The 17,308-nt window shown below is 32.8% G+C and overlaps 1 protein-coding gene across 5 annotated transcripts in view; it reads right to left on the bottom strand.

Annotated features, from left to right (window-relative positions):
- Nucleotides 1-1,574: 1,574 nt before the first annotated feature.
- LOC138329713 (paired box protein Pax-6-like) overlaps nt 1,575-17,308 on the bottom strand; it is an 80,243-nt gene continuing 64,509 nt past the window's right edge. For all 5 annotated transcript variants that reach the window (XM_069276982.1, XM_069276983.1, XM_069276980.1 and 2 more), the window contains 6 exons: nt 8,865-9,005; nt 7,367-7,449; nt 6,829-6,995; nt 6,092-6,195; nt 4,588-4,707; nt 1,575-4,221 (listed from right to left, as the gene is read on the bottom strand). In XM_069276982.1, the coding sequence (XP_069133083.1) occupies nt 4,103-4,221; nt 4,588-4,707; nt 6,092-6,195; nt 6,829-6,995; nt 7,367-7,449; nt 8,865-9,005 (734 nt within the window). In that variant the 3' untranslated portion in view covers nt 1,575-4,102. The remainder of the gene's footprint in view (nt 4,222-4,587; nt 4,708-6,091; nt 6,196-6,828; nt 6,996-7,366; nt 7,450-8,864; nt 9,006-17,308) is intronic.

The raw sequence follows: 17,308 nt of genomic DNA, 5'->3' as shown, positions 1-17,308 counted from the left end.
AATTGCCTTAGTATATGTGTAACTATAAAGTGGTATTTTTTCTATATACTAAAGAAGTGTCTCCTCTATGATAAATATTAATGTCATTCAATCAAAATTTACTTTAAATATACCCGAAGTAAATGTTCAAGTAAGGAGTTATGTGGAGAAAAAAACAAAAGCTATGATATCTACTAATGGGGATGAACTAAAGCATTAGAGAATGCAAATTTGATTTTAAGTCTAAAAAATGCGAAAATATGCTTCTTAACATACGTAGACAACATGGACAAAGTAATCTAATTAAAACTGCAGGTTTAGTTACGTATGTGATCGTTAGTATATAATAAACAACTAAACAGTTTTAATCGTCGCTGTCGTCGACATCCTCGTCTTCGTCGTTGTTTTTTGTTGATGATGATATTGTTTTATGTCGCCATTGTTGTCATCTCTACCATCTACTGACCACCCGAAGAGATTGGGGAAGTCTTTCAGTCGATAACTAGCAGTTCTACACATCTAATGGCATCTTTGATATGATGACAGCCATGGTTTCTTTCATCTTTAAACTTGTAACAACTTATAACTTGTATATTATTTTATACGGTGGATAGTGTCGCTGTCTTCTCCGTAGCATCCAATTTAACTAAAAAAAATTCTAGAATAAACACAATTTATTTTTTATTATCTCGTTTAAGAGTGGAATGTTGCGGTTATTGTATGGTGGTTGTATTTTGTTTGTTTTCATTTCTTGAAGAATCATTGATGATTGTCCGTAGTATTTTACTTAAAATCAAAATGTTCAATCTAAAGTATCCGAAAACAATGATATATTTTATTATCATTTTTGAATTGTTAATTGATTCTGAGTACTTATTTCTATAGTAATTATTCATGTTTCAAATAGGTCTTGTTTTTGATGATGTTGTATTATTTGATATGTTTTTTTCGTATTTGTTGTATTCCTAATTGTTTTGCTCTACACATTTAATATTAGTTTAAGTCCGTATTATTACGATCCATCCAACTTTACACATATTTTACACCATTTTGTTTCATTTCTTTGTTATACGATTAATCTATTGTTTTCTTTTGGAATGATAAGTCATAATAATAAACTATATTGATTTAAAAACAATTGAAGATGGTGTATTGTTTTTTTTTCTTTTTCCTTGCCTCTTATCGTGTCATATGGGTTTTATGTACGGAGAAAAAATGCTTGCGGTGTGACCTTACGAGATCGTTATGCAATAGTTTTTTCTTCACTAAGTGAATATGTCCTGATCAAGTCATAATCATAATTATGTGTGTTACTATATCTAAAAAACAAAAAAGGGGCCTCATTGTTCGAGGATTTGAATTCTGACTTTCCACCAATAGCTCTTTCATTCTTACACATTGATACCTAGTAACCAATGGAAGTCTTCATATGCGTCGCAAAGTGTGATAGATGTTCTTGCTGTAGGAAGGAGGTTTTTCTCTGAGTATACAGTATTAATTTATCAATTGGTATAGAAGCCGTATGTTACACTGTAAGACAAAACATTATTAAGAATGTTTGTCAAACAGGGAAAAGAAAACGCAAATAAACAAGGTAAAGTTTTATTGCTGTTTATTTAACATATCATTAATTTGCTGGCTTTGTGATGTCCGGCAATTCTTCAGTTGAATTGCCTTTAAATGAACACTAATATGCAAAAGCGAGGTATGCTGTGTGGATGAAATAAGATGGCCCAAAAAAGTATTAATTTTCAAGACTCACATTTTATCTTTTATCGGATGTCTTTCTAAAGATTAATTAGCAATTCATAATTCATCAAAGATATATTACAAATCATTCTCTGAGTTTATCTGAGACGTGTATCAATTGTCAATATCAGAATAACTGCAAGATAAACTCCAAACTGCATATGAAAGATAGAATATGAGTCTCAATTTTATCATTTAGGGGCCAGGACTTAGCAACGTCAGATATACAAAGACTTAGATACAGTTCAATCGGTCCAAACCATTAATGGTAAACGTCAATTGAAATTATTCAAATTTTCTTTTGAAAAAAATATGTTAGATTTTAAAAGTTATTTTGTATTATTAATTGTCAATAATTCGTAAAATATCAGGTGAGGTGGAAATTTATTTACTTCAACATTGTTTCTGAAAATGACACAAGGTTTGGAGCTATTGGACACCAGTTGAGATCACAAATAGTTAAATATTGAAACATCATAAACGTTGCAATAAAAGAGTCCCAACGATAGAAGAGCGGACACAAGGGAGATAACTTTTGCGGACATTATCCTAGCAAATCGTTAGCAATTTTGGAAACAAAAAAATGTGTAGCATAACAAAAAATTGCGTATTTCTTTTCAAAACTTTAGTACAATTGTATAACGTAAAATGGTATTTTTGAAGCAGGAGCACTGATAACCGAAGTTAAGAAAGAGACTCCGTTAAACAAATTGGTCACATTTCGTAACTAAATCTGACAAATACTATAAAAAATAACAAATGTTATATACATATAATAAATAAGTGAACGTGTGAGATTCAAGTACACAGTGTTATTTAGGGTGTAATTTTTGTGTAAAAGGTCACAACAAATATTTAAAATGTATTACATATATATTTATATATATAGGAATATTCACACATTTCTCAAAACTCGTACAACATTCATCCAATTAAATTTTTCTGTAATATAATATCCTCTCATTCTGCAAGTTTCTATAATAACACATCATATCTATGACAAATAAGAATAACAAATTTGAGCTCATAAGACAATATGTATATACTTATTTTTTTATAAAGAAAAGTCACACTCTCGTAATAGCTAAATTTTAAATTCATTTGAAGTGTTGCATTATTTTAAAGAAGATATAAAGTAGTAAATTTTGAAGACACATATCAACCTGTATGTTAAGAATACATAATATCATAACATAGCAGAATATGCTGAAACTAAATAAGCGTATTTTGCTTTTAATTAAACTTGGAATAACAACGCATTTCTGTTAGCCACAAATAGCCTAAAATGTTAATCAAGTGTGACATATTCTAATTAAGATACATAGTGCAAATATTATTCGTTGCTTAACTTGTGCAACTTAAAATCAAGGCAAGAAATTTAATAAAACGTTTATCGTCGATCTTTCTCTGTACAACGTCTAACTCAAGACTAAATAAAACACTAAAGAGTGACATGAAACACTAATTTTAAATTCTTGAGCTTTCAGTAGATTGTGTAAATATCAGTCGATGGCTATTGAGACAAATTATCTTAATCCTATCAACCTATCAACGTTAGAGCCTTTCTAGACTTTTCAGTTTGTATCTACAACTATGAACGACCAATTCGCGATTTACAAGTTGATTGTATCCATCTATACTACGCTAACAAATTTGACCCAACTTTGTTCATTCAAACCGATTTCTTGAAAAATCTTAATGTTTGTGGTAAACTGATATTGCAGGTCTCGATTCCTCAATGTCCTTCATTATATGTCAATCGCTCCTGATCGGCTCTCGTGAATAAGGATTTCAATGATGATAGCAAAAATGACGGGCCAATGACAGCCCTTGACTGTTTACGTAACCAATGGTTACCAATGACATATCGTTTGAAGCACTTCCGGTAAGGTGCGCCGCGATATACAGTAATTTCCTGAGCACTAAATACTGGCAATGAATACTTGATATTATGGTTGATCACAGATACCAAACATCTTCTTCGTGGGAAGTTCCAGGTCATGTTCTTCTTCTCATATGGTTCGAATTTCATAAAAAGTAAACAAAAAACGCCGATTTGTGTTGAAACCAAAAAGACTGGATGGTTGCTGACTTAATCGCTTTTCATATTCCGGGAAACCAATCTCTATGATTTCATCATCAGACACCGGCCAGTTAAACTTTTTTTAGATTTGTTTCCCATGATTTGGAATTCCAGATTTAATGGAAGATCCCTATACGGAAACCCAGTGCTTTTTGCTCCCTTCCTATTGGTCAGATTCCGGTCTGACCTCAATCTGTACCAATCACAATCGATCAAGATTGAACATAAGTCCATGGGAGAAATGTTTCCTCACTTTAGGACAAAATGGCATAACATAGATATATTCATCTATCATTGGAGTCTTGGCCAGTATTGAGATGGCATTGAACCCATATGATGATGTCCACTCATATCCTGGGGACCACCCCCGGGCACTTGGATAGGTACGGACACACCCGGAGATATGAGACCTGAAAAATATAAAGTAACATGATGTTATTAACATTCTTTTTGAGCTAGAATGACTTTGTTAATTGTAGAATATTACTATTTCCATTCATTTTTATTTACTAACTAAAAGGCCTCCTTGATATATCAATGTGAAAAAACACTATAGACTGACATATTACCGACGACATAGACACAAACTCTTTGATAAAATACTTGAAATTGATGTTTTTTGGAAAATTGTAGAACAAAAAAGGAACATACGCTATTGTCACATCACTAAGCTAATAACCGACGTCACATGGGTGGTAAATGTCAAATTTAGAATGTATCCATCACTGTATGTACAGATGTTTAATCTCCGACAGTCCCTGGACTCGGATACCTACCCGTAGAAGATCCGTTATGAGAGCTGTGTGCCATATGACCCTGCATGCTTGCTGCGGTGTTACAAGGAGGACGAGAATAGCTACTTAGAGACAGGGGGTCGTACCCGCGCCCAGAATAATCTGTTGAAAGACATTTTGAATATTTTATCAGAAAAACGTGTAGCAAATATTTAATTATTGGATTTTAATTAGTTTACTTTAAGTTCTACCAGCAGTCTATGGTGCGTATGTTACACCATACGTTTGGACAGAAACATAGATACCTAGAACATTGACACCAATAAAAAATACATGACATTATAATAGTTTTAAAAATCATCAAATATACATATATAGTTATTTGGTTATAATACCAGATATAGAAATGGATAAATCGATCAAATATATAAATACTGTATAATCGTAACTATAGTAATACTGTATGATATATACACGTATCACCATATTGTAACTATATAATACTGTATGATATATACACGTATTAACATATACTATATCACTATTGTAGTTTAACATTGCTCAATCCAGTCTCGTTCTGACTGTAAAGGACGATCACCAAACACATGGTATTAGCATTGTTGTTGTATAGAATACAGGAGGTCGGTTATAAAACATATATGAATCAAATAATATCATAGTTACACATCCAAAAACATGCTAGCAGTCCCATTGATATTTAATCGATACGCTGCTGCATACTCATATTTGCTATACTATCATCCTCGTTGTAACTGATAAAAAAGCTAGATCGCAGTCAGTTACTGGGGCTTAGATTTTAGACAAACTACAAACTGTCATATGTAACCCTAAATACTAAATATCGATTTACATGTGTATGAAAAAAACTGAAATGTGTATTCTCTTGTCAAATTTTCTTTTATCAAATATAAATGCTGTTCTAATCTTATGAACGAATCGGTTGATGCAATGTAAGCCATATAATTATTCAAATAGACGCACTCGATGCTGTATTAAAATTATATTTATTCAAATACAAGTCCTATATTTTGACTTATTCGATGCTTATTCACACTCCTTAATGCATATTACAGAGTTATCTTCAATTGTTGGTGTCGATGGTTTTATATTTACGTCATTTGTTGTGAGATCAGCGTTATATATTTTGAGACAACGGCGTGATTGTTACACACAAAATAATGACTATAAAAAATAATAACCATTGCCTCCCAAATGAGCAGACAATTCTGCACTATGCAAAGACGGAATATTAGTGCTTATTTGAATAGAATTGATGAATGTCATATTAGCAGAAAATCGTAATAAGCATTGTTTTCTAAATTACTAAGCTAGAACCAAATTGAAATAGGGCCTGATTACGCTTTACAAAATAGTAATACAGTGATACTGTGATGATTTATCGAGATCACGATCATCTACATCATTGTGTGTATTATGACGATACTATGCCCGGCAGTGATTTAAAATGAAGAACATGTGTCCAGATGCTGACAGGTAAGGGGAGGTGATGTGAGGAGAGACTTACCTGGTAGCATACATGAATAAGACGAGGTGTTTGTGGATTGTAGACAGGCGGGGTTGGTAGGCAGGTTGTTCGCCAGTGAATACGTAGGAACAGTGGGCATTGTGCTGAAAAAGTAACGTAAATAAAACTGTATTTTACAGAAACATGTATAACAGCAATATTATTTTTCTATTACAGAAACATGTATAGCGACGATATCATTTATTATCAACAATTCTGATTAGTCCCAGGTTGTATTCTGTATATTATGATAGGATATGAAAAACCAAGGATAGATAATTTTTAAAAATTACAGCATGATTATCATTGAAAAGCATAACTTTATAAGACATGTGGACATATTGAACCATTATGTAAGATGTATGCAATGTGTAATGCATACAAACTCAAAATTCGAACCAGAAATTACTACAAAATAGTGGTGGTGATGATAATCATAATAATAATGAACTCAATTGTATTAATTGTTTCAAAGACAATCTTCACAAGTAGTCTACTAAAACATATCATATTTACAGCAAAATACAGATTTTGTGATGCATACATCTCATAAATTTAAAACGGAAGCATATACTAGTATTTTTAATAGATTTTACTCTTGAAGGTCTAATAGCAAAATGTTTTAATGAAACAATATTGACTTAATTGATTAATTGTATCATTTATGACTTCAAATGTCATCATACGTCATCATATGATACTGTGACTGACTGGACTGATCTCGCCCTTCAACACACCTGTATGGTTCAGCAATGGTGCCGATTTGTTGATGTATGGATGGATACATTCCGTTCGGAAAGCTGCTATTGATAGGTAATCTCGTAGATCCATTCGGAACTTCTCTTCTCTGATTACGTAGTTTTTCTTCTCGACGCCATTTTGCTCTTCTATTTGAAAACCATACCTGAAGAATCGATAGTTAAGTTATACATTTACTTCAACCAACTCGTAAAATACACCTAAAAGTTTGCGTGCATTTTCAACATTTTCAAAAATAAGAAAACAACAAAAGATACTAATTTGACTTATAGCTAATTATTTCCATGGTGATCATGATCAGGAAGAGAATTATTATTATTATTAAAAATACTGGAAAACAACTAAAATCTCTATGAAAACAGATATGCTATGCTTCAAGTTATAAATACATTTTATGACTTTTTATCTCGTATACTTTTAAATGAAAAACAAGATAGTTATCACTAGCGGGTGGTGTTTTTAATGATGATTATATCAAGTAAAACAAGAAACAACGAGTAATAAATTTTGTCTTACCTGTATTCTGGCCTCAGGGAGATCAATTTTTTGAGCTAACCGCTCTCGCGCGAACACATCAGGATAATGTGTCCGTTCGAATTCTAAAATCAAAACGTAAAAACAAAAGACTTAGAATATTTCTCACAATGTAGTATTAGTTAATTTTCTTCGCTTATACCTAGCTAAACAAACAATACCACATGTGTGCCTGACAACCGCTATACTACCTACGTTTAGGGTAGAATGATAAACGTACCGTAATTGGATTTTCTATGATTTGCCCATCAATATTGCTGTAAAACTTATTTCAAGCAAATAAGAAATCAGCCATGCCTAGCAAGGTATCGTTTACGAAAAAAATCGTTTATAAAAAGTTCGTTAATTATCTAATGTAAATTTTAACAAGCATATGTCCATGCAACAAAATAGGTATTTTTGTAATCCGTCAATGATATCGACGAAGCAAAGGATTTGATTTTCAGGTTAATTTGACCTGTATGAAAAGCGGGAAATTATATTGAATATCATAGAATGATATTGAATAACAAAGTGTTTGTTACAATACGGTACCAAATGAAATAGACACAACTGATGACCCGTATTGTATGGTTATGTATGACTTATGTTCCTGACAACAGTAGGTGTCAAGGGATTCATATTTCATTGGTTTTAATGAGATAAGAAAATAATTATGATTAAAAAATATCACCTTTAATAAATCCATTATATTAATTCATTGTGAAAGCGTTTCACTTGACAAACTAAATTATTCTTGTTATTAAACAATAAAATTAATAGCATGAATTGATCAGGTTTAACGGCAATTCCCAATGCGGGGACACCGTCAGCACAAAACGTGGATAAGTTCTCTTTTTCTGGAATGTATCTCTCTTATATTGGTATTCGGTATAATTGCGTTGTAACGCTAATGATTATTATCCATCCATATACATTATCGCCCTGTTTTTTTTCCATGAAATGTACTAATAATATATTCAAATATCCATTTCCCAGCAGAAGTCAAACCAAACATATTTTATGTCAGCCGTTTAATTCTAATTCAAATCCTGTTTAGATCCAAAATTTTCAATATGGTTCCTTGTTGGTTTAATAAAAGTGCAAGTTTGAATTTGGATGTAATCATCAATTCATTCAGTCGCATGCGTACTATTTTAGAACACTAAAAGATAGTATGTCAATATTCTTTTTTTTATTTTAAATGTTTTATAACGCCTGTTAAGAATTCATTTGTTTATACTAAATCTTACAAATCAACTTAAAAAAACAAAACATGTAGTTTATATTAACTAAATTAGCTACCATGTTCAAATACAAAACGTTTTACACTTTTTTTTAAATAGTTGGGATGTAAACATTTCATTTCTATTCTAATTTGTATAATCTTTACGATTTAAAGTAAATGTAAAGACATTTTGGCTGGGTACAAACATTATGCATCAACAAAAATAGTTTTATGAGCCTAGAGTTCAAACGCTACGTGTCCTAAATAACTAACCTTTTTCTAACGATTCTATCTGAGCAGCGGTAAAGGATGTTCTGTTTCTCTGTAACTTTCGTTTGAGGCGTAACCGTACTTGTTCATCCGTATGGCCATTCTGACCTTCACTATTGGACTCGGATGCGGAACTGTCATTGCCTGAAAAAGGAATAAAAATATATCAATGAAGCATCTTTAATTATAATGTTTAATTTTCAATACCCTGTGTCAAATGAGTTTATTTCATGATAAATATTTTTTGCAATTCATGTTAATATACTTATAACACAACACTTTGAACGGAAATTGTATAAAAACACTACTTGATTAATATTTCCAAGGAAAGTTTTTAAATGTTTATTTCTATATCAAAACAAATAATTTAATCCTCTCATATAGGATTAACTTTGAGCTGAATGGACGAAAGCTGTGAATAAAACGTTGGGAACTAAAATTAAAATCACTAATGATTAATCTATTCAATACAATCCTGTCCTTGATGGTAATTTCATTGATCAAGTTTACATATATCCTATGGTATTATTCATGGAACTTTGGTTAAATGGGATAAAAAGTCGATAATGATTATAGAGCGAAATTATCTGTTTCCACGTATGTCTATTTTAAACACCGTTATGTATGAAGCATTAAATCTAGTTTTAATTTGTAAATAATGATTCATTCACAGTTAAGCCTTTCTATCATTTAACTGATTCTGTGAGGAATGACACTACTTTTCACTTAACATCAAAGCCTACGGTCGCAATGAACTTTAATAGTTTCTTTAAGGGTCGACATAGGCGGATGAATACGTTTTTATTTGCGCGTGCTGGAGATTTCGGGATCTTTCATGTTTATACAATTGCGGAACGCATACAGCACCACTTACACGACGTGGCCCGTGCTATACCGGAAGTAACTGTGCATGGCTGTCACAGTGGTATTCGTTCTAGTGAATGCATCTAGTCAGTATAAGGTGAAGTTATCATGGAACCTCAATAGACTCAACAGTAATGCTTGCATAAATTACCAAATAATGAAAAACAGTTTTCAAGGTACTGATATCGATGTTTGCTTAGCTTATACCGATGTTACTGTTGACAACATTCCCCAATTATACGTTGTTTATTTTCAAATATTACATATTAATTGAAACAAAAATAAATGTTCAAAAATGCTGATTTCATTAAAGTCTACCTATGTATAATAATATTTAACTTTATTATTGCTCTAGTTAAAAATGGTTTCTACATGTTTTACTTGACATATGCCCTTTGGTTCGTTAATCGTTTAATATTTTTGCTGGGGGTTCTGGCGAAAAGAAACGATTGTTGTCTGTAATTCTACAACATTAATTAAAAGAGCTTCATGGCAATGACGTGGAGAGACTCAATCGACATTTATTGAGTACTTAAGACCGCATGATGAGCTTTTCGAGTAAATATCAAGGGGAGTCAATACACAACATGGGCAACCTGACAACAAAGGAGCAATGGGTCATTTTAGAATGGTAAGGCATGTGTTTATATATAACAAGTTTGTTTCATGGATTATAGTGAATAATTCGTGTATTGAAACATTGATTACTGAAGAATATAATTATGATTTGGAAAATTAATTTGAATATTATTTTATCAATTAGTTTCGCAGGAAAAATGTGGTAGTAGACTTTCTTTTAAAATTATTACTCAACGTAGTATTAGATGGTGGGTTTGAAAAAGTGCATTAGTCTTATAACAACGAATTAATTGTTTGTTTTAAAAAATAATGTAAACATCTATTTTTTCTTTAATTTTGTAAGAAAACCTGTATCTGTGTATTTGCCTCAGAAAAAAAATATGCCCATTTTGTCTTACAATTTTGGAAAAATTTGGCAAAATATGTTTGGTATCAATCCATTAATATTTTTTGTAGACAAGTACATAAATGCATTTTACCTTAGTTAATAAAATAATTAATGCATCATTAATAATATTCACAGAAATAATGAGTAATTGTCCAAACAAAATATCCTTGCCAAAGTGTCACAAATCAACGCAAACTTCGGGCTATTTCTCTTTTTCTTCTTCTTCTTCCCCAGAAGAACGTCTGTCGAGCTTTCTTTCCTCAATTAGGTAGGATTATCTTGAATATATGTTTCAACGCGAAACCTAACAAATACACTGGCAATATTATTACAGAAGTCTATACTACCCACTACTCCCTATAGTTTAAAGCAATTTTGAGACAAAATGAAATTCATTCGCACTCCAAAAACCCCAATGCAAAATTACAAGGGATCTACCTCTAATGAAAGGGCCAGTAGGCGTGTCCAGTTTGAAGTTAATGACCGCGACGATGGCTACCTGGGTACAAGGCAATGACATGGTTGACTGGTTTTTAAGTTACGACGGATTAGCAAAGAGAAAGTGTGGAAACATTTTATTTTCTTATCATCATTATACTTCAATTTTTGCCATGAAAATATCACATACAGTCAATGCCAAACATATTAATATGAATTAGTTCATCGTAATACGTAAACGTTTAATATTAATATGATAAATGTTATTAACCAACCGTAACTTTGTAATCATCTATAGACATAATAAACCGGAAAATACGAAACTAATTTTTATGTGTTTTACCTACGAGTTTGCTATAGCTTTTTTTAAATGATATATAAAAAATCACATTATCTTATTTTCCACCTCTAGCTTTCATTTTATTCTACCATGTTTATCATTCGACTTCTTATGATTGTTTTTTTATTCGAGATCTATTGTTTCTTAGGATATTATTAATATTCACGTAGACGAATGAAAGTATTATACAGTGTATAATTTGCTTTAAATTTAGTTTTGCAAAGTTTCCCTGATAATGTTATTTGTTTTATTAATGTTGGCAAATGTATGAATAGTGACATCATGTGAACAAATTTGTATTAAACTGTATTCGCTCAAAGAGGCTATGTTAGCATTGTTAATGATAGTAAATATCGATGATAATAAAATCACCCAAGGTAAGGTTGTTTTTTTTATTATTACAACAAGTTTTATCTTATTTTCATTTTACAAAAGTCAGCTATTTCAAAATATCTACATTTATATTTAAAGACTTTGTAAAATATAAAATATAGAGTTTTATTCTTGATATATATATATATTGCTTATTATTGTTATTATGAAACATTATCTAAGGGTAATGGATTACTGTTAACCAGGTAATCATTATCGTTATCCTGTAATCACATTCTAATTAAACGCGATTATCTTTTTATCATGGTGTTCCAGATCATAGTATACATGTTGATCTGATAGAGCGGACTCGTTAGGCCAAAGGTAAGGTTATCTGCTATGGGAAACCTATCAATGTCAGAGGAGGCCAGACTGGGCCTCGAGGCGCGAGTTTGAAACAAATTATCAACAAGTATCTTCGGTCAGGGATCGTCAGAGCGAGACACAGTGGTCATCGTGTTCATATCAGATAGGATTCAGTCGGACTTTTGTCCGGCTTTAAATTTAGGTAGTTCCCGAGGACAAATTCGTCTGACAAAACATATGTCATACAGCGTGTTTAGACTGCTCTACCAGAGGATGTGACGCTTACGATGGAGTCTCTGATACGGGCCGAAGGGGCGTAAGGGAATGACCACTGGTCAAGCGCGTGATAATAATCACTAAATGGTATTTTAAATTAAATCGATGACATTTGTATCCGTGACCGTAGGACAGTAGGACGAGCAGACGACACTTTCATGTTATACCTCAACACCTTTTGTGATCCGGAAAATACATTCCGGTACCGTAACTTTCTATTATATACTTCTATAGAATATTATTAACAGAAAAAAAAATCTAAATGAATTTTATATCGAATTAGCCTCCAAGATATTCCTTTATAATTATATGTATATCTATACAGAGAATTGATTAATCTGAATGCAAAATTATTTGTTTAAATATATAATTATGGAAACATATGTCTATGTTTAAATAATATTTTTATTCTATGTGATAATCACTAGTTGCAATCCATCTGGTAACATGACTTAAATGGGTTTTCATGAAAAAATTTCAAAACTACACAAATTAACTTGAGAACTATTTCTCTATGTTAAAAGAAAAATATATTGATATATACAGGTCAATCTCCAATTATCCAAAGAGGGAAACACACTGATGCACTGTCTTTGGTGAATATCACTAACGCAATTTACGTCCACTACGCAGCCACGTGACCTAGATATATGTGTATGTGATTTCATATACAGTACAATATGTGTAGGCATTGTGTATCGATTCATTCATACATAGGTGCCTGCTAGACTGAGCAAAGCAATCAAGCATGAAATTTTTACGCATCTTCAATTGACACAGCCAGGTAGACGTGTGATAAGCTCCGCGATTCAGGAACAAAATACAACAAGAAGCTATATATATATAAATAACACCTATATATACACCAAGGTCGTACGGGGATGTAATTAACATTCTTGTACGTTGAAATACACTTACGTTGGTTTGGCAGACTTGCATAATCGCGTTTGCTGTTGTTGTTTGGGAATCTCTATGTAGTAAATGACAAGGGATATGACATAGGGGATCAAAATACTCATCTGATTTCTATAATGAATGTAGAAAGGATTTTGCTTTCGTGTTTAATCCGATCAACGATTGGTTTCCGTTCAAAAGGAATGCCCTGTCGACCTTACAGGTTTATCCTCTACAACAGTACAAGTTTTCAAAACTAAAGGTGTTAAAGCATTTAAAGATTGGATAATAATTTCTTCCCAGATTAGAATGTTTGGCGCCACGTTGCGATTGTTGAAAATAGTATTTTAGCAGTAAAGTCAATATTGTGTTCCGAGATTTCTAGGCGGAAATTTAGTGCTTACAGACTGCCCTTGAATTGATCATTGTAAACCTCTTAAGACGGCACTGCCTTTGATAAAACAATTCTACTAGCTACGCATTGCACAACCTGGTATTAGTTTCTTAATGTGTAACCTTTTTGTTATTTACACAGAAGCGATTATTTAGTCAATGACGCTAAATGTATTTATGGGAAATAATAAAAAGGAAACATCGTCCGAATAGAATAAGATCCCTGAAGAATGTTCAGAGAGCTCTTTAAATAGTGGTGTTTTAAATCTTTCGCTCGGAATCCATATTTATATGCGAAGAGATTAGTCTGCTGGTCTCAATAGCTTTGCAGACAGTCCGACGACGAAGGACAATACACACAAGTGTTTCACTCTCGTTCACAAGTCATCTTAAGCATTGTGAAAATATCCGATTGTCCAAGTTTTGAATGGCTACTACAATTCAGTTTAATACCTTATTTACTAGATCCGTCCATGTCATTCTTTCGTTAGACACTTTGTTATTATTTCCTTTTTTGAAACTAAGCTTCCGGCGATCTAGAAGTGTTACCTGTTGGCGAGGATAAATTGACGAACAACTTTGCTACAGTTCGTGCATGTACACATGGCTGAGGTGGGCATTACACGTTCACCGGAGTAATATTATGTCATTATGGTAATTTACGAGAAATATTGATATTGTAATAAGTAGAATCTACTTCTTTTAAAAAAATTATAAAGTAAATATTGACCTAAACGTCTGGTGTAAATGGTTGGTGGTAAAACGTATTATATCTTCTAAGTGAAAAAAGATTAGTAATATATATATATATTCCACAAGAAGCAATCGCAATATCAGGAAATATCAAATTCCGTTATCCAGAATACCAAATCAAAAGCATTACTACCGTACCCATTGGAAGGGTTGCTGCTGACAGAATGCACAATAGATATATACTTTTGCAGTGAAATTGGTATGATTAAAATCATTATTCATATTTAATGATATTATAAGGTATCGTCACTTTTAAGACAGGACAGGTATAATGATATTAATAAATACTTTTTATACCCCTTTCAACGAATTAAAATACCCAACATAGTATATGCATATACACTATGGTGTTACTGATTCGATGTAAAGGGGGACATGCCATAAAAACATAACATCCATCTTCAGTTATGATGGGAAACTACCATATACAGAAGGTTACTGAATAAAACTTTTTCTATACCGCTGTGATGAAGTTCGTGGTATGCATTTGATCTCTTTCTTAATGCAGCCAGGTATTCAAACAGGTAGCACACGGTAAAGCTAATTTTGAAAACGACAAGGTAATGGAAGAACAAGCAAAGGGCTGTAGCCACATGTAGCAGCATTCGGTACTGAAGGCTACAATCAGTCTCCCCATAGGGAGCAATCTCATCGTGTCCCTCGGAAGGTTTGATCTGTTTGTAGTCCACTGCAGGAAAAAATTCCTGATAGGTCAACTTATCATTTTCAGCGCGAGTTTATGAGAATGCGTGTCTTACTCAATCAAAGCTCAAGATGAAAATTTGTAATTATGAAATAAAATACCTGCTATGCGAGTTCCCTATTAGGAGAGAAGCCCGGGGCTGCAGCATTGAAACCCTATTTTAACGGTGTACAGAGAAGAACGACTGTTCCCGGCTTTTGTCGGCATCCGATTGGAAAATCGCTTAATGATCTGGTGGGTTACAGAGGAGAGAGTACTTGCACTAATTTAATTTGCCAAGCCTTCGAGACACTCTGATAACACTCCTCACCAAATTATTTTACCAACTTTGGTTATTAAAGAGAAATTTATGAAATATTCATCCTACCACTGGCTAGAGGTGGGACCATGCTACTTGCATCATTCCGATTGCCTCGGTCGATTGAGATAGGCCACTAGGCTCTGAAGCCGCAAATTTTTACTCATCTCTGAGGGATAGCCTCTGAATCACAATATCCCTATCCAACACTGGCTATACGCACTTTAAGACAGCTTTATTAATCTACACGCTTCACCGGTCATATCTAACAAATGGAAACTGAGTGGACCGAGAAATATGAAAAATCAAAGAAGACGTTTCATCATCTTTCCTGAATGAATTATGAAAAATGCGGATAGGATTTTGTCAGTTTTACATAACAAGCATTTGTACTCCAGCGTTCTGTTTGTGTAAACTTTAGCACAGCAACTTCGCGAAACTGGGTCCATAGTGTAGAAAGGATCACGTGCCTTAATGGGCTTCAATGGAATAAAAATGCGATTGGCTATATTTGGGTTTAATAATTTACCATATGTTGTCGGGATTGAAGACACCGCTTTATGAAGACAATTACGTGTTTTTGTGGTGTTGTATGACAGTTTTGCTATAACGCGAAACAAAACTCTCTTTGATGGTACGCATGAATGGACAGCAACGTCATTCTAATTGTTTAGAAATGCAGCAATTTTCCAAAAATTCTTTTTATTGTTACAATCTTGTATATGATGTAGAGGCAACCATTTGTAATATGCCGTAATAACACGGCGTATCGTAATATGATTTCTCGAAAACATATCGGTAATATTAATAAAATGTTCTAGATCAAAAAGTAAAACTATAAATCGCCCTAATAAGCTACACGTAAAAGATAATCATGGTTGCTTTCATAAATGCCTTCATTTCGATATTGTAATTAGCATACCAAAGATTATGAATAAGTCCTTTTTGAATATATATTTCTATACGGTTGTCAATTCCAAATTATGTTGTCGCAATTGGTCTTATTATATATTTGTCACAGCAATGATCGAGCAAATTATCTATTGTAAAGAGACATGAGTGTAGTCAGTTTTAATGCGCTATTTGTATTCCGTCTATCTCCGAAAATCATCTTTTTTTTTCTCAAATTAGATGCAGCTACTTTTTACACCCCTTCTCGAACCGCGGGCTGCGATACGAGTATGTGTGATAGAGGCTTGGTAGGTAGGTTGTCAGTAAATATTTATTACACATGTTTCACAATTTCGATAATAACTGATATCACATGTGAAGAATAGAACAAAATTACCAATACCGGAAAATGCCATTGACAGTTAATTTAGGGAAAATCCAAGAACAAACTGACAACTTAAACTTCCATGTTATGCAACCTCTGCCATGATTATCTTGCTTTACAGATTCTTTATGGTTAAACTATCCATGTGCATTCACTTAGAATATGATTTTATAATGACATGGTTTGTGTTTAAGGCAAGCTAGAGATGTATAAGGGTTAACTACTTAACATAGCTAGTTAATTTACACTGCATCCATCCAGAACACGCACCGTTTCACTTACACAGGGGATACGCAATCACCGTATCTTCAAGCAAATGGAACAGTAGTTTGTGCTTCTTGTTATAAACGGAAGTTCAACGACAATGTGGAGTAAACCATTCGAGTTAAGATCATGAATCCCTGATGATATCAACCACTAACTTATTTCAGCAGTCATTGCGAGTACGTAGAGAGGAACTTACGCCATATCGGTCTGTCATCCACAATTGTGGCGGTATCCTGATTCGTGACAGAAACGAGCTGTCCTGTAATTTAGGTTTTGTTGGTAACTCGACATTCAGTTAAT

Source organism: Argopecten irradians, chromosome 8, assembly GCF_041381155.1.
Source record: "Argopecten irradians isolate NY chromosome 8, Ai_NY, whole genome shotgun sequence".
NCBI classification, from domain to species: Eukaryota; Metazoa; Mollusca; class Bivalvia; order Pectinida; family Pectinidae; genus Argopecten; species Argopecten irradians.
Note: the sequence above shows the minus strand (reverse complement) of the source record. Positions and strands in the feature narration are given on the sequence as shown.